Source organism: Stegostoma tigrinum, chromosome 31 (genome assembly GCF_030684315.1).
Source record: "Stegostoma tigrinum isolate sSteTig4 chromosome 31, sSteTig4.hap1, whole genome shotgun sequence".
NCBI classification, from domain to species: Eukaryota; Metazoa; Chordata; class Chondrichthyes; order Orectolobiformes; family Stegostomatidae; genus Stegostoma; species Stegostoma tigrinum.
Genome location: NC_081384.1, coordinates 15,183,205 through 15,204,866, shown reverse-complemented (window position 1 = coordinate 15,204,866; position 21,662 = coordinate 15,183,205). Strand labels below are relative to the sequence as shown.

Sequence of the window (21,662 nt, the reverse complement as noted above, 5' to 3'; positions counted from 1 at the left end):
ATCAGTTTTTTTTGACAAACTCATGAATAACTGCATTCCTGACTTCATGATATACTTTTAAAATCTGTCCTAGGACAAAGGCCTAGGCTGAGATAGCAGAGCAGAGCATAAAAATAAGTTGCTGCAACCAACCACAGAGAAAATTAACATTAGACATCCTCCTGCAAGACAGTCAGGCATGAGATATTGGGTCTGGATCAGTTGAGGTCATTTACCTTGGAGTCAGGTGGTTTGTGGGTTCAAGCCCATATAATTGGAATTTAAAAAGCTGATTCTTCAACACAACGTGGAGGGTACAAAACAGAAACTGCTGTAAAGCTCAGCAGCTGCGGAGTTTCTCCAGCATTTTCTGATTTTGTTCCTGATTTACAGCATCTGCAGCCTTTTATCATAAAATCCCTACAGTTTGGAAACAGGCTGTTCAGCCCAACAAATCCACACTGACACTCAGAGCATCCCATCCAGACCCATCCCCCTATAACCCACACATCCCTGAACACTATGGGCAATTTAGCATGGCCGATCCACCTAGCCTGCACATCTTTGAACTGTGGGAGGAAACCAGAGCACCCGGAGGAAACCCACGTAGACACCGGGAGAATGTGCAAACTCCATGCAGACAGTTATCCGAGTGTGGAATCAAACCCGGGTCGCTGGTGCTGTGAAGCTGCAGTGCTAACCACTGAGCCACTGTGCCACCCCAAAAGCCTATTGCACCTGATATTCCCATGCAGTCTCCCATCCAAGTACTAATCACGCCACAGCTTCCAAAATCAGGCATTTTCAGACTAGTGTGACCGTAGGCTTTGAATGAGACTTGAAACCTCTGCAGTAAATGGATAACGCCCCTGAAAATCTGGCCAATATTTACACTTCGAATCACAGAAAAAGCCAACATTGCTGCTGCTTGGGGCTTGCTGTGAGGAACTGGCTGCAGCGTTCCCTACGTTGTTGCGGTGACTATGCTTTGACAAAAAAAAACACTTTACAAGTTGTGGAAGTTTCTTGAACAGTATTTAAGCTTTCCTGAGTGACACAATATCCCTGGGTCTTACAGCCTGGGATGTGACGGGCCCGGCGGACTCTGCATCGTTTTACCTGTAACTCGCACCAGGCGACCTCCACCGTGGTCTCGGTATCCAGCCCCTTGTAGACCGTCTTGAAGGAACCTCTTCCCAGCTCGATGTTGAACTTGAGGAACCTGCCGTCGGGGGAGGTGTCGACCGCTTTCATCTCCACCTCGTTCTCCTCCGGTTCCATCTTACTCTCCTCGGGCAGCTCGGAAACCGAGTCCTTGTGAGGAAAGCGGCGGCTGCCATCCTCCGTGTCCGAGCTGTTCGCGACCACCGCCGCCGCAGCAGCAGCAGCAGCAGCTTGGAGCGGCGAGGGCGCCAGGCGAGCCGGCGGGGCGCCGGCAGTGGGTCCGCCCGCCTTTAGCGGCCCGTTCTCAGCGGGCGGCGGGGGCTGGCTATCCGGGACTGGCACCAGGGTTCGGGAAGGGCGACGGACAAGCAGACCGTCAGCTCCCAGCTCGACGTCGACGGAGAGTTTCCTCTGGTACCGGGACGGGATCCTCCTGCCGTCTCTGGCAGGCATTCTCCGCCGCCGGCTCTGCGCTTTACTGAGGTGGGAGGAACGATCCAAATCCAGATCCAGGGTCGAGGTAATGAGCCCGAATCTAGCCAGGTCCACCTCCGCCTGGGACATCGTCCTGGACATGCTTCAACCACCTCCAACAAACTTCGCTCGAACCCCAAGGGAAAGCCCTTGAGGAAAGACTCGCTGACACGGTCTCAAGAAAAGCACAACATTCAACCACAAACATCATCGTGTTTCATGTTGCACCAGCCGCTCCTCGGAAAACATTTGCCTCCTCACTACTTTTATTCTTTCGTTTGCCTGCCCCTTTCAGTCTGTTAGACACTCCCCCCCCATCAGCAATAGAAAGTAACTTAGAGAGGGAAATGAAAAGGGGCTCTACTTTGAATTGACAAGTGCTTAGAGACAGCAGTAATTCCGCTAACGCCTGATATTGCTCTCAGACCGTCCCCGCACCGCCCATTGGCTCAGGGCAGACTGTCGCTAATTTGGATGGGGGCGTGTTGAAACCGGGGTGGGGGTAATGTTCAGTGTTTATTTACTTGGTTCTCCAAATTGCAGGGGGGAAACGAAAGGTAATTTTACTTTCTTTCTCTCTCTCTCTCTCTCTCTGAACCATCCCTTTAAATTCCTACTGTTTTCACACGTGCTGAAAGATCAGTACACAAAGTGCGGAGGGAGTGAAAAGCGTCCTTTAAAGCTGGGCGCGCTCAGAATTTTTTTTCAAAAGGCACTCGGCCAGAAAGAGGCACTGTGTGAAGCAGCAGGATCTGAATGGACAAAGTTCTCCTTTATCGGGCGCAACATTCACTCAGTTCCAGTCACGTCCTCCAGCCGGGCCAGAGGCTCCAGCATGAGAAGCAGAGCTGCTATCAACTCACAACACAGATCGGGGGGGTGCGGTTTGAAGTGTACATATTCTTCCCTTGAGGTTGGGGGGGTTGCTGTTGGATGGCGGATGACGGTATGACGTTACTGGAAGTAAGATCAGGCTGCTTATCACTGATAGAGCATGATCCAGATGGTCTTTATTGTGAGCTCCATGGAGCAGGCTTTGATATTTCAACCAACCTGTTATGACACCGAGATAGTAGGAACTGCAGATGCTGGAGAATCTGAGATAACAAGGTGTAGAGCTGGATGAACACAGCAGGCCAAGGAGCATCCGAGGAGCAGGAAGGCTGAAGTTTTGGGCCTTCACCCTTCTTCAGAGCAGGAGAGAACTCTAACCTGGGCCCCTGGCTCAGAGGTACACACACCACCACTGCACCATTAGTGACTTAAACTGAATAAGATAGTGGATAGTGAGTTTCGAGAAGATTTGTAACTCAGGATGAGTTTCTGGATGTGAGTTTGCTCGCTGAGCTGGAAACTAACCTTCCAGCTCAGCGAGCAAACTCACATCCAGAACATAGTGGATCTCAATAAACACTGTTTTCCAGTCTAAGTGGGAATGTTTATAGCAGAGCAAGTTTTATGACTAACCTACAAAGTGATGTGATTACAGACCTCTGGAGCAGAAAAAAACAGACCTCCTGGCCCAGAGGTTGGGACACTGTGCACCGCAAGAGCCCCTTGTTGATAGCGGAAGGTGATTAGAATCTAATGGAGCAGGGTGTTGGGGGCTCTTCTGTTGTATGGACTCCTATTACCCAACAATTGAGAGGGTTGGTGCCTACATCTATTGGACACAAAAAGTATAAGCAGACACTAATGATTAAAGGATTTGTGCAGAGATAATAGGAACTGCAGATGCTGGAGAATCTGAGATAACAAGGTGTAAAGCTGGATGAATACAGCAGGCCAAGCAACATCAGAGGAGCAAGAAAGCTGATGTTTCGGGCCTAGACTGAAGGATCTAGGCCCGAAACATCAACTTTGCTGCTCCTCCGATGCTGCTTGGCCTGCTGTGTTCATCCAGCTCTACACCTTGTTATCTCAATGGATTTGTGCAAATAGTTTTAAACTGGGAGAATGTACTTGTTCTTCCATGTCATATAGTGTATAAGTCATGAAGATAGTATTGGAGACCATTGGTTTTCCAAATGCATGGAAAAGTGGATAAAATTGGGAAGAACAATGAAACTTAAAACTGGCAATCAAACTAAAATTCTGACTTATTCAAACACTGTAAACTAATGTTCTGAGGAAGGGTCCCCGAACTGAAGTGTTAATTCTGTTTGTTTCCTTCAGTGATGCTGCCAGATCTACTGGGCTTTTCCAGCAACTTTGTCTTTGTTCCTGATTTACAGCATTCACAGTTCTTTCAGTTTTTACTATAAACTAGTCACCCTGATTTCAACTTTACAGAATTATAACTTATGACTGAACCAGCTTTAAGATAAAAGATTCATGCGTGAATATCACCTCAACAAATCGTCAGGATCAACCAATAAGCTCAAAAGTTAATGATTAACTTTGAAATGCAGTCACTATCGTTACTGCCAGGCAGTAATTAGTTAATCATAATTAATTTCAGACGGTAAGTGGAGTTGATAGTTTGTCTGGTTTTGGTAGTGGCATTTGAGAGAAGAATATTGTTCAGGACAGCAGCAAATCTGCTTCACTTCAGATACACTTGAGAATACAATGGCAGTCAACATTAAAGAGAACCCAAAAATCATCTTCTGGCATGTGAATAGTAATAACTAATAAAATGAAGAGGTCTCCTCTACATTGGGGGAATGAAGCGTAGACTGAGTGGCTGCTTCACAGAACACCTATGTTCTGTCTGCAAAAACACCCTCAGCTTCCAGTTGCCTGTCACTTCAACATACTATCTAGTTCCCTGGCCAACATCTCTGTCTCAGGCTTATTGCAGCGCTCCAGCGAAGCTCAGTGCAAGCCGGAAGAACAGCACTTCACTTTCTGTTTGGGAACGCTATGGCCTTCTGAACTCAATATTGAGTTCAACAACTTTAATGTATGAGGCACGTTCTCCCATGTCCTTACTCCTACTGCTACACACCAGCCTTGTTATCACATGGTCTGCTATGACATGCAACCATTGTTCGACGCTAATTGTTCTCATTAGTAATTATTCTTTCTCCTAGACCGATCATCTCTACTCCTTTCTCTGTCCAACTGTTCTTCTCTCTTAGAGACGAAGAAACTGCAGATTACAGGCAGGAGGCTGGAAGAACACAGCAGGTCAGGCAGCATCTGGAAAAAAGGAACAGTCAATGTTTCAGATATTATCCTTCTTCAAGACTCCAGTCCTGAAGAAGGGTGATATCCAAAACATTAACTGCTCCTTTCCTCCCATTGCTGTCTGGCTTGCTGTGTTCTTCCAGCCTGCTGTTTGTCCACCTATTGTTCTCTGTCTTTGGATTCTATCTCCACCATCATAAAATAAACAGGAAGGTCACTGGACCTAAAAGGCTAACTCTGATTTCTGTCCACAGATGCTGCCAGACCTGCTGAACTTTTCCAGCAAAGTCTATTTTTGAGTAAGAAATTATGTTGGTCTGTTAGGGATAAAGATTGCGGAGTTTGCTTAGAGTGACAAGGAAAATTGAGGTTATTGATGAATATTTTCTATTGCTATTTACAAAGGATTCTTAAAGAATACCAATAGACAATGAATGGCCAGGATGCACTGGAAAGACTGACTATGTTGGTAGAAAATATGTCACTCAGTTTGGATGGCTGACATCCCAGATTGCTAAAGAAAGCAAGAATGGTGATAGTGAACAGGCTCGTCATAATTTTCCAAACTTACCCAGATGTGCCAGAAGATTAGTGTCGCAAATGTGATAGCCTTTGTGTAAAGTGTGTAAGAACATTCCCAGTGACGAGTCAGTTTAAATCACTTGTGAGTATGATTTTAAAAACAATAATCTAAAGGAAAATTGAATTGGCACTTGAAGAAGTTAAAGTTAACCAAAGACAGTCAGCACTGATTTATGAATAGCATATTGTACTTGACTAATCTAATTGACTTTTTTGATGAAGTAGAGAAATATTTGTTAGTGAGATTGCTGTGGACGTTATAGAGTCGTAGGTTCATAGAGATGTACAGCTTGAAACAGAACCTTTCGTCCAAACTGTCCATACTGACTAGATATCCTAAATTAATCTAGTCCCATTTGCCAGCATTTGTTCCATGTCCCTCTCAACCCTTCCTATCCATGTACCCATCCAGATGCCTTTTAAATGTTGTAATTGTACCAGCTTCCACCACTTCCTCTGGCAGCTCATTCCATACACGCACCACCCTCTGCAGGAAAAAGTTAGCTTTAGGTCCCTTTTAAGTCCTACCCCTCTCACCTTCAACCTATGCTCTCTAGTTTAGGCCTCCCCTACCCTGGGGAAAAGACCTTGGCTGTTCACCCTATCCATGCAGCTCATGATTTTATAAACTGCTATAAGGTCACCCCTCAGCCTTCAACATTCCAGGGAAAATAGCCCCAGCCAATTCAGTCTCTCCCTATAGCTCAAGCCCTCCAATCCCGGCAACATCCTTGTAAATCTTTTCTGAATCCTTTCAAGTTTCACAACATCTTTCCTATAGGTGGGAGACCAGAATTGAATGCAACGTTACAAAAATGTTGTCCACATGGATTTTAAGAAAGCTTTTTACAAAGTACCCCATAAAACTTCATTGGTTAAGAGAACCAGTATCAGTTTGGTTAAGCATTTGGCTTAAGGACAGCATAAATAAGTCACGGCAAACTGATGTTTATCATCCTAGAGGATGGTAGATAATAATGTTTATCGAGAGTCAGTGTTAAGACCACCCTGTTTTTGATCTATAAAGTCACAATAGTCCCAGCGGACCACTCCCTTATTAGATTGAAGAGAGACATGACTGATGGTGGTTTACCCGGGGAATAACTATGCCTCAGGTAAGTGGAGAGGTTGAGAAGCTAAGACCTGCATGGTGATGTCAGCACAGGATATGGACCCATGCTGTTAGTGTCACTCTATATATAAACCATCCGTTTAGCCAACTGACACCCTTTTTGACTTGAATATTAGAATATAAAGAAAAATTTCAAAATTTTTCAACTGTATTAAACTTGGAGGAATGGAAAAGTGAAGATTATACGTCAATTCTGAGGAAGGGTCAGACCGGACCCGAAATGTTAACTCTGATTTTTCTTCACAGATGCTGCCAGCCCTGTCAAGCTTTTCCAGTAACTTCTGTTTTTGATTAGCAGCATCCGCAGTTCCTTCGCTTTCTAAATTGAGATTTGACCACAACTGGATTATTGCATTAATTTCCGATCACTTAGTTTTTAGGAAGTTTATTAAGGTTTTGAGAGCATGTAGATTTTCAAGAATAGTTCCAGGGATGAGGGAATCCAGAGAAAATCAGAAAATCTGGGTTTGTTTCCTATGCAGAATAGGAGATTCAGGGAAGACTTGATAGGGGTGTATAAGATCTTGGTAAATCTAGACAAGGTAAGCAAAGCAATGCTGTTGCCTTTCGATGATGGCACAACAACTAGGGGACACAGCTTTTATATTATGTACAAAAGATGCAGGAAGGATGTGTGAAAAATTTTGTTTGATGACATCTCATAATGAACTGGAACCCATTATCTGCAAGTATGGTGGAAGAGAGGTAATCAAAAATTTCAGAAGAGAAACTGGATGGTCACCTGAAGGAAATAAACTTACAGGATTAAGAAGTTGAGTGGGGAAATGGTACTAACTCTACAGGAGTCAGTATAAGCTCAATTAGGCCTCTGTCTGCACTGTAAATGATTTTATGATCTCATTTAAAAGAACAGCACCTCAAACACACAACCCTGTCCCAACACTGCAATGTAGTGTCAGCCCAGATTATATCCTTTCTTGGGTTTGAACCCACAATTTTCTGACTCAGAAGTAGGAGAGCTGCCAACTAAACCAAACTTCCAAAAAAAAACAATCTTTGTGGTTTATTCATGAAAGGAAGAAATACCCCACTGAGTGGACCATCATCCAAAGCTGTCTTTTTTTTTTATAAATTAGAGCTATCTGAATTTTTGAAAAGGAAATAATTTGAATGGCAGCATTCTAATACTAGGCTGAATATGAGGAGGCAAATACTGCAGATGCTGGAAATCTGAAAACTGGATGTCCTGGATGTACTCAGTAGCATCTGGCAGCATCTTAGGGTGAGAAACATTTTATGTTTTGGGTTCTTGACCATTCAAGAAAATGGCAAAGGTTGGCGATATTGCAAGATTTAAGTTTTACAGAGACAGGGAAAGGGGAAGGGGGTTGGGAGGAAGAGGAAAGGTCAAAAGGATTGTTCAATTAAGGTGGATTAAATAAGAAAAAGGATGAGGGTTCAATGCAGAAACAAGTGGCACTTTTGTCAAATAAAGAAACAAAAGACAGATCTATAAGAGGTGGCACAGCAAAGAAATTCCTGGCAATTGTTTGACTAAACGGGAGCAAATGTTATCATTTGAAACTGTTGAATTCGAATAAGGAAATAGACTGTTTTTCCAATTGGTTTGGAAGGACTGAAAACAATGACAGAGACCAGTAAAAATATTCTGAACCATCTAAAGAGGTCCACTCAAGTTTGGGCTTCCAAAATGACCTGTTTCCAGCAAACTCCATAATATCATCAGTGATGAGCACTGTAGCCTCATCAATCTGTCTGACCCACATATCTATTCTAATTTCAAATGGCAATATCATTCTAAGACAGCCTAATATTTTTCTAATTTGACCGTAGCCACCTATTTTACTGAAAAGTTTGTCCTCTCAGGTAGAACAGATTCAGGTCATTCTGGTCTGTTCAATGGGGATTTTCAAAAGGAGGCAACACTAAAGTTTGAAAGTTCCTCCTTATTTCATCTGCTTATTCGTTTTCTCCTAGCTTTGAGAGATTTGATGTGCTCACTGTAAAGGGACAGCTATGGCACAGTGGTAATGCCACTGGTCTAGTAATCCAGAACCCCAGTCTAGGCACATATGTTTTAATCCTACCAAGGCAGATGGTGAAATTTGAATTCATTAAAAATGTGGAATTAAAAAGGTGGTCCAAATGGTGACTCTGTGGCCATTATTGATTAACACAAAAACTCATCTTGTTCAACGAATGTCACTTAAGGAAGGAAATCTACAGTCGTTAACTCGTCTAGCCTATGTGTGACTCCACATGCACAGCAATATGGTTAACCCCTAACTCCCTTCAGAAAGGCCTATACAGTCAATTAGTTCAAGGGCAACCAAGGGTGGGCAATAAACACTGGCCTTGCCAGTGACACCCTCATCAACATGTTGCATTCACATACAAGATTGAAAAAATCACCTGGACTGCTTTGACCTAGTGGATATTGAACTTCTTAAATGTTGTTGGAGCTGGACTCATCCAGGTAAGTGGAGAAAACTCCATCACACTTCAGGCTTGTGCCCTTGTAGACTGTGGTCTGACTTTGAACAGTTAAGAGGTGAGTTACTCACCACTGAATTCTCACCTTCAACTTGTTCTTGTAGCTACAATATCCACATGATCAGTCCAGTTAAATTCTAGTTAATAGTAACTCCAGGGTTTTGATATTGGTCCATTCAGCAATGGTAATGCCATCCAGTGTCAAAAATATTATGCCAAAAGGCTACTTTCTGTAAAAAGTGAGCCCAGTTCAATGCTTCTTACACACTCAAGGTCCAATTTGTCTGTACTATGTACATTATCAGAGCTACCATTTGTTATTTATTTTTGTACAGTGGTCAATCACAGGATGTTCAATTCTTTTATTTCAAATGAGCCTGCTATTACTGTATGTTGGTAGTGCAGTCATTGTTAAGCTAAATAGCATTTCTGCTAAATCATTAATTTTCATTAGTGCAACATAAAGAGCTTCCTCACACGAACATATCTAAAATGGATGCAGTGCCAGTGCAACCCTCACATTAAACAGTGAGGTAAAAACATGCCTCTCTGTAATTAAAGGCTTTAGCTACAGCATCATCATTCTATAATAGCACCTCATTCAATAGTAATAGCACAACTGCCTATTTGGGTTAAGAAGTACTGAATAAACAAAAAGTACTTTAAATGTTTTGATTTCTAAACTTTTCTCGTTTAACTGTGGCAACCTATTTACATCTGAATTCAGAAGGTTTTCTTTCCCAAAAAGTTTATATCTAAGCAGGAACAAATCATCAGTTTCATTTCAGGAAAACGTTGCTGACAACCTTGGCTTGTAATTGGTAACCTTCAGAAGTAGTTCTGCTATACAGCCTGGTGAGGAGAACTTAGAATTTATTACATTGATTTAACACAGTAAAATGTGGATGTTGATGGTAAGATGCGATGAATTAAGGTGGGAAGATTCTGTACATTATTAACACTGATATAGACCTGTTGGGCTGAACGCTAGGCCAGAATTTATTGCTCATCTGCAATTGCCTTGGAGAAGGTGGCAGTTCTTCTGGTGTAGGGATGCCCACGATGCTTCTAAGGAACAATGTCCTTGATTTTGACACAGCAACAATGAAGGAAGGGTGATGTAAATGCAAGTCTGGATGGTGTGTGGCTTGGACGAGAAATTGTAAATAGTGATGTTCTTATCCATCTGCAATCCTTGTCCATCTTCACGATAGACAGCGTGAGTACGGAAGGTACTGTCAAAGGAGCTTTGGTGAGTTACTGAAGTGCTTCTTGTAGCTGGTACATCAAGCTGTCACTGTGTCAGTATTGAAAGGTGTGAATATTTAAAGTTGTGGATGGAATGCCAATCAAGTAGTGATCAGAGATAATGGGAACTGCAGATTCTGGAGAATCCAAGTTAACAAAGTGTGGAGCTGGATGAACACAGCAGGCCAAGCGGCATCTCAGGAGCACAAAAGCTGATGTTTCGGGCCTAGACCCTTCATCAGAAGGGCCTAGGCCCGAAACGTCAGCTTTTGTGCTCCTGAGATGCTGCTTGGCCTGAGGTTCATCCAGCTTCACAATTTGTTATCTCTGCCAATCAAGTAGATTGCGTTGTCTTGGATGATGTTGAGCTTCTTCAGCTGTATCCATTCAGGCAAGTGGACAGCATTCCATCACACTCATACCTTGTGCTTTGTAGGTGGTGGACAGGCATTGGGAAGACAGAAGGTGAATTACAAATTCCCAGTCTCTAACCTGCTCTTGTTGTTATATTATTTGAGTTTCCATGCTGTACAATTATGTGCAATTTTCTGAAATATCAACCATATCAGGTAATCATAAGATGATATAAGTATAATGTTATAGATAACTGGCAATAAATTATATAATTTCGTGTGAAAGTTTTAAAAATTTAGATTATCTGTCTGAAATTCTCTGAGCAGCTATTTTAACAGTGTCAGTCTGTTGATAATGTTTGTACAGCATAATTGCAAAGTGATAGGGAATATTGGCTGGTTGGGTATGATTACAGGAAAATAGCCTAAATGATGTGAGTTTAGATAGTATTTTTAACATCATATGTGAGTGTGCTTTCATTCTAATCATTTCTGCCTTCTGTCTTTAAATATAAATGAATTTGGATGGGGTTACTTATGCTAGTTGGATGATCTGCAGCTTATAAGGACGGCATGTTACACCATGTAAGACACATTGTGCTGTTCTGCTATGCTGTTTGCTTTTAAGGCCACAAAGTCAAATTTTTGTTAAGAAACAAAGTCTCATATTATTTAACTGTTGTTTGGTGTAAGAAATGAGAAATTTGTAGTGTGCCTGTCAGTTTCAAACCAAACTCACTCACATACATCATTTTAAAATTGTTCAAACAATTTGGCACATACAATGTAATAATTGTACATACTCTTCTTGTATCTTTTAAAAATAAATTGATAGTGAAATTCCAGTGATAGTGTTCACAGCAAGGGAAAGGATGCAATATTTTATAAGGAAGGAAACTCTGTACCATGCCATACCAAATGAAAGGTTCAGTACTGAGGGGGTGCTGCACTGTTGGAGATAACATTTTTCTGTGAAACAAACAAAAGTGCCATGTCTCCCTGAGGTAGAAGTAAACACTCCTATGCTCTTTTTTGAACAAGAGCATGATGAGATTTTCTTGATATCCTCTTTAATAATCTTCCTTGAACTAACATCAAAAAGGAGATTGTGTTTCTGTGTGTAAATTACATACTGCATATCTCAGATCATAACACTTCAAATCTGCTTTATTGGTTGTAAGGTGTTGGGGAAATCCTATAAGATTTTAAAAATATGTAATTATAAATGTGTCTTCCTTTCCTGATTTGTGTTCTATTATAGCCAATAAGTGCATTTACTGTGGATACAGGTTTCACAGGGTCAGGGGTCAGAATCAATTAGATGGATTACAAAGAATTTAATAGATATTTGCTGCTGAAACAAGCCATTCAGCCCAACTAGTCCCTGCTGGTATTTATGTTCCACTCAATTCTCCTCCCACTTTTCTTCATCTAAATCAGTCATAATAACCCTGTACACACTTTCTCCATCTTCTGCTTGTCTAGCTTCCCTTTAAATTATTGGGAAGAATGGTTCAATCAAGGTTTTTGTAGAATGGATTTACTTGGTACTGTTTTAAGAGTACATTTTATAAGTGTGATGCAGAAATGTTACAGAAAGTATACACTGTCACAATTATACAATTATACTGGTAAAAACTGGTAAATTGCATGGCTTTTTGAGTGACACTCGTAGATTTGTAAATGTAGTCTAACTTTAATTGATTGATATGGGAGACTAACTGAAGATAAATATTTTATCGCAGCTGTTGTGATGTTGATATCTAGAATCCAGTGAAGATAAATTTGTAAACATGGATGACCTTTCAAACAACAGCTTTGCCCTTCAACTCATGCAAATGTGACTGTCAGCATATGTTGCACACAGCTGTTCAATATTTTAATAGATTCAACTTGGTTATTGTAAGACTGTTGATTTTGAGAAAGGTGTTGGTTTGTTTGACTCATAACTGGATGACTCTAGTTCTATTCATTCCCATCTATGCTTGTTTATTTGTTTATGCAAAGTCCTGTTGAGGCACTGGGAAGAGAAAGACATGAACTTCTATTTGAAAGCTATTTGCTAATTACTACCTTAATTTGTTTTATATTTAGGTGTCATGACCACAAGTCAGAAGCGTTTGGTACTGAGGACAATGTAAACTTGTAATTTCAAAATGTACTTTTAAAAAGAGGGATTGTGTCATAATGGCCACAGATGTAAGTCTGGAGACTGAAGAAAAGAGGACAGCTCTTAGTTTCTTCATTGTGTACTCTACTCCAAGACATGAAACTTTATACAGGAACCAGCATTCATCCGTACTGTAACTGGATGTTTGACAAATGGGCCAAAAACTGTCCTGTTTTCCTTTGTTCTGACATACTGCAGCTCTATTCAATCTTCTAGTAGTTATATAATAGACAACCATAACTATTAAGACTGTATAACAGAGTTGTGAGCCGTTATATTTTTTAAATGGAGGAAGGTACTGTAGAAAGCGCTATTACCAATTTCTAAGAGCATTGCTTTTCATGATCTCTGTCAATGATATATATTTGGTTGTGCAGGGCACAGTTTCAAAGTTTGTAGATGACACTGAGCTTAGAAGTGTGGTGAACTATGAACAGGATAGTGATAAACTTCGAGATGGCACAGTCAAGCTTGTGAAATGGGTGAACAGATAAAATTTAATGCAGTGGAGTATGAAGTTTTACGTTCTGGTAGGAAGAAATAGGACAGGCAATCAAATATAAAGAATTATAAAGGGGAGCAGGAGCAAAGGAATACAGTGCTTTATGTGAATGAATAGCTGAATGAAGGTAGCATGGCAGGTTCAGAAAGTGATTAATAACGCGTGAGGAAGCTTCATAAATAGGCTCATTATGTACAAAAGCAAGGAATTTGCGGTATCAGTTCAGCGTCAATTGGGGCGAACTACATTTTAAGAAGGATTTGAAGGCTTTAGAGACAATACTGAAACATTTATAATGATAGATCCCAGGATGAGGGATGACTGTGAGAGTGGATTGGGAAAGCTACAACTCTTTTCCTTACAGAAGATTTGATAACGTTGTCCAAAATAATGAGTGGTTTGGAAATGGTAGTTAGGGAGAAACTATTGCTAGAAAGATCAATTCTCCGGTTTATGGTGAACAGTAAAAGAACTAAAAGTGACACAACGATAAAAATTTTAAAATATAAGTTGTTGGCATCCAGAAATCGAATGCACTGAATCAGTGTGTGCTGGGGTCAGATTCTTAAATGGCTTTCAAAATGAAAATGGATACTTACCCAAAAAAAAAATTGCCAAAAAATGGTAGGGGAATGGAATTAATTCAATTGCCCTTATACTGAGCAGCTATGGATAAAGTCATAGCTGGCACAACGGATGACGGTTATGACTACTGGAGGTCAGTCACCTCTGCAGGAGTTCCTCAGGTAGTGCCCTAGGCCCAACCATCTTCAGCTGCTTCATCAATGATCTTCCCTCCATTATAAGGTCAGAAGTGGGGATGTTCACCAATGATTGCACAATATTCAGCACCATTCACGACTCCTCAGATACTGAAGCAGTCAATGTTCAAATGCAACAAGATGTGGACAATAGCCTGGCTTGGGCTGATAAGTGCAAATAACATTCGCACTACATAAATGCCAGAACCATTACAAGCAAGAGACACTCTCACTACTGCCCTGGATATTCTGTGGTGTTACCATCACTAAATTCCCCACTGTCATCATCCTTGGAGTTACCATTGACCAGAAACCAGAAATTCAGCTGGACTTGCCACATAACCACATTGGCTACAAGAGCAGGTAAGAGGCTAGGAACGCTGCAGTGAGTAACTCACCTCTTGACTCCCCAAACTTGTCTTCATCTACCAGGCGTAAGTCAGGAGTGTGATGGAACACTTGCCTGGATGTACATTCACACCTTCCACCATCGACGCTGAGTAGCAATAAGTGGTGCTATCTACAAGATACACTGCAGAAATTCACCAAAGATCCTTCGACACGAGTTTCCAAACCCAAGATCACTTCTATTCAGAAGGATAAAGGCAGCAGATAGATGGGAACAACACCACCTACAAGATCCCCTCCAAGCCACTCACCCATCCTGAATCGGAAATGTATCGCCATTCCTTCACTATTGCTCGGTCAAAATCCTGGAATTCTCTCCCTAAGTACATTGTGGGTCAACTCACAGCATGTGGTCTATAGTGATTCAAGGCGGCAGCTCACCAACACCTTCCCAAGGGTAAATAAGGATAAGCATAAATGCTGGCCAGCCAGTGATGTCCACATCCCATGACTGAATAAAAAAGAACCAAACAGTCTTGTCTGTGCTTTAACTGTTCTGATTCTATTTTTCATTTAAAATAATAATTTTACACAATTAATGGTAATGCTGTTAGATTTGAATAGAGATGCCATGGACATAATCAACATTACTCAAATCTCAAAATGTAGGTACACAGAGTTGTCAAACAGCAAAATTAAATGTACTTTTTTTTATAACAGCATTTTTGTTCAAGTTCATCGTAAAGGATTAATTAATATAGAAACTGTTTGAAAATAACATTGTGCTTTAAGGCTCCTGGTTAAAAAAAAATCCAATTTTGTGATTTCTTATCCATTCACACCCTAATTAAAAAAAAGTATCCACTCTTATTGCGTAGACTGTGCATTTTCCTATAGCCACCGTTTCCTTGCTCATTTTGCTCAGTACCTAATTATGGGATTTTCACTTCAAAATAGCATTGATGTTATGCAAAGTAGCATAGTGGTGTTGAAGTGATTTTAATTCTAGTTACCCGTGGGGGAGAACCAACTACCCTGAAGCCAATCGAATGGTTAAAAATGCAGTTCAGGGATCAATTAGGTTATCTTGCTTCTAACTGTGATTTAAATATGTTACAAGCAGAAAACCATTGTCTTTCCTGTCAAATGAGGATTGGGATAGAAAAGGCCCTGCAAATTGTCTATCACTATTCTTCGTGTGATCAGAACTCCCGTGGGGATTCACAAGAAAGGTTTATGAATCCACTTCTCTGGCTTGTTAGGTCCATTAACTCCACCCTCACCAAGCTTCCCCACATCCACACACATGATGACAAGCAGCCATTGGCCTCTCAAACTCGGCAGGTGAAAAATGCACTGCTTGCACATTAACGAAAACCAGAAATTTACCCAACTGGGTCCAATTCTCTGTAGCAGTAGGTAAACTTATTCAGATTTTCAGTGCTGGTTGCAAAATTGAAACCAATTTGTAATAGGCAAGTGTGCTTGAGAGATGAAAATTGCAAATTTTTGAAGCTATGGTAATGTGATAAATGTAGGAATCTACTCTTAATTTTGGTAACTGATGTCTGTTATGAAGGCTGTTCCCCAATTTAGATAAAAAATGGAAGACAAATAAGGTGACAAGAAACAGTACAGAAGATATTTGTTCAGAAACTAGTAAAGACATTGGAGATAATGGGAACTGCAGATGCTGGAGATTCCAAGATAATAAAATGTGAGGCTGGATGAACACAGCAGGCCAAGCAGCATCTCAGGAGCACAAAAGCTGACGTTTCGGGCCTAGACCCTTCATCAGAGAGGGGGATGGGGGGAGGGAACTGGAATAAATAGGGAGAGAGGGGGAGGCGGACCGAAGATGGAGAGTAAAGAAGATAGGTGGAGAGGGTGTAGGTGGGGAGGTAGGGAGGGGATAGGTCAGTCCAGGGAAGACGCAAGGAGGTGGGATGAGGTTAGTAGGTAGCTGGGGGTGCGGCTTGGGGTGGGAGGAAGGGATGGGTGAGAGGAAGAACAGGTTAGGGAGGCAGAGACAGGTTGGACTGGTTTTGGGATGCAGTGGGTGGGGGGGAAGAGCTGGGCTGGTTGTGTGGTGCAGTGGGGGGAGGGGATGCACTGGGCTGGTTTAGGGATGCAGTAGGGGAAGGGGAGATTTTGAAACTGGTGAAGTCCACATTGATACCATATGGCTGCAGGGTTCCCAGGCGGAATATGAGTTGCTGTTCCTGCAACCTTCGGGTGGCATCATTGTGGCAGTGCAGGAGGCCCATGATGGACATGTCATCAAGAGAATGGGAGGGGGAGTGGAAATGGTTTGCGACTGGGAGGTGCAGTTGTTTGTTGCGAACTGAGCGGAGGTGTTCTGCAAAGCGGTCCCCAAGCCTCCGCTTGGTTTCCCCAATGTAGAGGAAGCCGCACCGGGTACAGTGGATGCAGTATACCACATTGGCAGATGTGCAGGTGAACCTCTGCTTAATGTGGAATGTCATCTTGGGGCCTGGGATGGGGGTGAGGGAGGAGGTGTGGGGACAAGTGTAGCATTTCCTGCGGTTGCAGGGGAAGGTGCAGGGTGTGGTGGGGTTGGAGGGCAGTGTGGAGCGAACAAGGGAGTCACGGAGAGAGTGGTCTCTCCGGAAAGCAGACAGGGGAGGGGATGGAAAAATGTCTTGGGTGGTGGGGTCGGATTGTAAATGGCGGAAGTGTCGGAGGATAATGCGTTGTATCCGGAGGTTGGTAGGGTGGTGTGTGAGAACGAGGGGGATCCTCTTGGGGCGGTTGTGGCGGGGGCGGGGTGTGAGGGATGTGTCGCGGGAAATGCGGGAGACGCGGTCAAGGGCGTTCTCAATCACCGTGGGGGGAAAGTTGCGGTCCTTAAAGAACTTGGACATCTGGGATGTGCGGGAGTGGAATGTCTTATCGTGGGAGCAGATGCGACGGAGGCGGAGGAATTGGGAATAGGGGATGGAATGTTTGCAGGAGGGTGGGTGGGAGGAGGTGTATTCTAGGTAGCTGTGGGAGTCGGTGGGCTTGAAATGGACATCAGTTACAAGCTGGTTGCCTGAGATGGAGACTGAGAGGTCCAGGAAGGTGAGGGATGTGCTGGAGATGGCCCAGGTGAACTGAAGGTTGGGGTGGAAGGTGTTGGTGAAGTGGATGAACTGTTCGAGCTCCTCTGGGGAGCAAGAGGCAGCGCCGATACAGTCATCAATGTACCGGAGGAAGAGGTGGGGTTTGGGGCCTGTGTAGGTGCGGAAGAGGGACTGTTCCACGTAACCTACAAAGAGGCAGGCATAGCTGGGGCCCATGCGGGTGCCCATGGCCACCCCCTTAGTCTGTAGGAAGTGGGAGGAGTCAAAAGAGAAGTTGTTGAGTGTGAGGACGTGTTCAGCTAGGCGGATGAGAGTGTCGGTGGAGGGGGCCTGGTCGGGCCTGCGGGACAGGAAGAAGCGGAGGGCCTTGAGGCCATCTCCATGCGGAATGCAGGTGTACAGGGACTGGACGTCCATGGTGAATATGAGGTGTTGGGGGCCAGGGAATTGGAAGTCCTGGAGGAGGTGGAGGGCGTGGGTGGTGTCACGGACATAGGTGGGGAGTTCCTGGACCAAAGGGGAGAAAATGGAGTCCAGATAGGTGGAGATGAGTTCGGTGGGGCAGGAGCAGGCTGAGACGATGGGTCCGCCGTCTTCGCCTGCATGCCTACTTCTTCAACCGGGAACCCAACCCTCCTTCCACTGACCCCTTCACCCGCTTCCAACACAAGTCCTCCTCCTGGACACCACCCCCAGGCCTCCTACCCTCCCTCGACCTCTTCATCTCCAACTGCCGTCGAGACATCAACCGCCTCAACCTCTCCACCCCTCTCACCCACTCCAACCTCTCCCCCGCAGAACGGGCAGCCCTCCGCTCCCTCCGCTCCAACCCCAACCTCACCATCAAACCCGCAGACAAGGGTGGCGCAGTGGTAGTATGGCGCACTGACCTCTACATCGCCGAGGCCAGACGCCAACTCTCCGACACCACCTCCTACCGCCTCCTCGATCATGACCCCACACCCGAGCACCAAACCATCATCTCCAACACCATTCATGACCTCATCACCTCAGGGGACCTCCCACCCACAGCCTCCAACCTCATTGTTCCCCAACCCCGCACGGCCCGTTTCTATCTCCTTCCCAAAATCCACAAACCTGCCTGCCCTGGTCGACCCATCGTCTCAGCCTGCTCCTGCCCCACCGAACTCATCTCCACCTATCTGGACTCCATTTTCTCCCCTTTGGTCCAGGAACTCCCCACCTATGTCCGTGACACCACCCACGCCCTCCACCTCCTCCAGGACTTCCAATTCCCTGGCCCCCAACACCTCATATTCACCATGGACGTCCAGTCCCTGTACACCTGCATTCCGCATGGAGATGGCCTCAAGGCCCTCCGCTTCTTCCTGTCCCGCAGGCCCGACCAGGCCCCCTCCACCGACACTCTCATCCGCCTAGCTGAACTCGTCCTCACACTCAACAACTTCTCTTTTGACTCCACCCACTTCCTACAGACTAAGGGGGTGGCCATGGGCACCCGCATGGGCCCCAGCTATGCCTGCCTCTTTGTAGGTTACGTGGAACAGTCCCTCTTCCGCATCTACACAGGCCCCAAACCCCACCTCTTCCTCCGGTACATTGATGACTGTATCGGCGCTGCCTCTTGCTCCCCAGAGGAGCTCGAACAGTTCATCCACTTCACCAACACCTTCCACCCCAACCTTCAGTTCACCTGGGCCATCTCCAGCACATCCCTCACCTTCCTGGACCTCTCAGTCTCCATCTCAGGCAACCAGCTTGTAACTGATGTCCATTTCAAGCCCACCGACTCCCACAGCTACCTAGAATACACCTCCTCCCACCCACCCTCCTGCAAACATTCCATCCCCTATTCCCAATTCCTCCGCCTCTGCCGCATCTGCTCCCACGATAAGACATTCCACTCCCGCACATCCCAGATGTCCAAGTTCTTTAAGGACTGCAACTTTCCCCCCACGGTGATTGAGAACGCCCTTGACCGCGTCTCCCGCATTTCCCGCGACACATCCCTCACACCCCGCCCCCGCCACAACCGCCCCAAGAGGATCCCCCTCGTTCTCACACACCACCCTACCAACCTCCGGATACAACGCATTATCCTCCGACACTTCCGCCATTTACAATCCGACCCCACCACCCAAGACATTTTTCCATCCCCTCCCCTGTCTGCTTTCCGGAGAGACCACTCTCTCTGTGACTCCCTTGTTCGCTCCACACTGCCCTCCAACCCCACCACACCCTGCACCTTCCCCTGCAACCGCAGGAAATGCTACACTTGTCCCCACACCTCCTCCCTCACCCCCATCCCAGGCCCCAAGATGACATTCCACATTAAGCAGAGGTTCACCTGCACATCTGCCAATGTGGTATACTGCATCCACTGTACCCGGTGCGGCTTCCTCTACATTGGGGAAACCAAGCGGAGGCTTGGGGACCGCTTTGCAGAACACCTCCGCTCAGTTCGCAACAAACAACTGCACCTCCCAGTCGCAAACCATTTCCACTCCCCCTCCCATTCTCTTGATGACATGTCCATCATGGGCCTCCTGCACTGCCACAATGATGCCACCCGAAGGTTGCAGGAACAGCAACTCATATTCCGCCTGGGAACCCTGCAGCCATATGGTATCAATGTGGACTTCACCAGTTTCAAAATCTCCCCTTCCCCTACTGCATCCCTAAACCAGCCCAGTGCATCCCCTCCCCCCACTGCACCACACAACCAGCCCAGCTCTTCCCCCCCACCCACTGCATCCCAAAACCAGTCCAACCTGTCTCTGCCTCCCTAACCGGTTCTTCCTCTCACCCATCCCTTCCTCCCACCCCAAGCCGCACCCCCAGCTACCTACTAACCTCATCCCACCTCCTTGCGTCTTCCCTGGACTGACCTATCCCCTCCCTACCTCCCCACCTACACCCTCTCCACCTATCTTCTTTACTCTCCATCTTCGGTCCGCCTCCCCCTCTCTCCCTATTTATTCCAGTTCCCTCCCCCCATCCCCCTCTCTGATGAAGGGTCTAGGCCCGAAACGTCAGCTTTTGTGCTCCTGAGATGCTGCTTGGCCTGCTGTGTTCATCCAGCCTCACATTTTATTATCTAGTAAAGACATTGATTGTTTGATGACCTCTTCTTTGGTGTTCAAAAAAAACTATTGTGTGCAGTTTGACAGATCTCCAATTATCACGTTGCAACCAAAGATTAGGCTTCTGTGATTGACTAGTTTTCACAATTACTTTCAATTTTCAGCTATCTTTATCCTCCTTATTTCTAGTCTAAAAGAAAATTAATCCACTTCAGATTGATGTTATCTCGCACAGTAGGCTTGATGGCTGGTTTGTGATGTAGGGTGATGCCAATAGCAGAGGTTCAATTCCTATACCAACTGAGATTACCATGAAGGTTCCATCATTTCAACTTTGTGCCTTGCTCGAGGCATGGTTAAACCATGAACATTTGTCTATCTCTAATGAGAGTGGGACAAAAGGAACTTTGCTGTTCTATTTGTTCATTAAATATAAAAAGACAAACTCAGAAGGTTAATTCGAAAGGATCTACATCGCATGAGATTAGAGACCGAGTGCTTTCTAAAAAATGTGTTAATCCTTTGATTTAAAGTAAAGCATATTTTCAAAGAGGGTGACCAAAATCTGGAACTCCTCCTTTGTTGTTAGTGCTAAGTTAAAATGCAAAAGGTTATAGATTTTGGTACATACGTTTATCAAGGCTTATAGAGTACGGGCAGAAAAATTGAGTTGCAGAATGATACAATTTGACATTGAAACAGATTTGAGTAGCTTAATGGCTTTTGCCTGTTTCTAGAGTCTGGCAGAACTTCACTCATATACATTCTAAGTGCAGTTGAGAAGCTATTTCTGTCTTTTTACTTATATTCAATATCTCTTGACAGACAATTTTTAAAGTAAATATCATGTCTAAAGTGGCCTTTCAAAATAATATTATTTACTCTGGGAGCTGACAGGATTAAAGAAGTTGTGCAATCCACAGATATCTGTGCTCACTTAATTCTGGCCTCTTAAATGTTCCTAATTTTAATCCTTCAGTCTTCAGGTGTTAAGACCTTAATCAAAGGAATTACGTCCTTAAATGTCTTTTGTTTTCCCCTCCCTTAAGATGACTTCAGAACCTACCACTTTAATCAGGTTTTTGATCAGCTGTCCTAATGACTTTTCATGAGGTTTGCTGTTTCTTTTAAATTTGAAAATGTTGTAAAGACCTGAAGATGTTAAGAATAGTATTGATACAAAACAGTGCT

General features: G+C 44.2%; 1 protein-coding gene and 1 long non-coding RNA gene across 3 annotated transcripts in view; one reads left to right on the top strand and one right to left on the bottom strand.

Annotated features, from left to right (window-relative positions):
* The window catches only part of wnk4a (WNK lysine deficient protein kinase 4a), a 73,106-nt gene extending 70,886 nt beyond the window's left edge, over positions 1-2,220 (bottom strand). The window contains exon 1 of one of the 2 annotated variants that reach the window (XM_048560357.2): positions 1,099-2,220. In XM_048560357.2, coding sequence (XP_048416314.1) covers positions 1,099-1,719 — 621 coding nt within the window. In that variant the 5' untranslated portion in view covers positions 1,720-2,220. The remainder of the gene's footprint in view (positions 1-1,098) is intronic. The other variant, XM_048560358.2, reaches the window with a different exon arrangement.
* LOC132206144 (uncharacterized) lies at positions 1,554-15,190 on the top strand. The gene is made up of 2 exons (XR_009442859.1): positions 1,554-2,848; positions 12,634-15,190. It is a non-coding gene; the product is annotated as an uncharacterized LOC132206144 (long non-coding RNA).
* Positions 15,191-21,662: the final 6,472 nt, after the last annotated feature.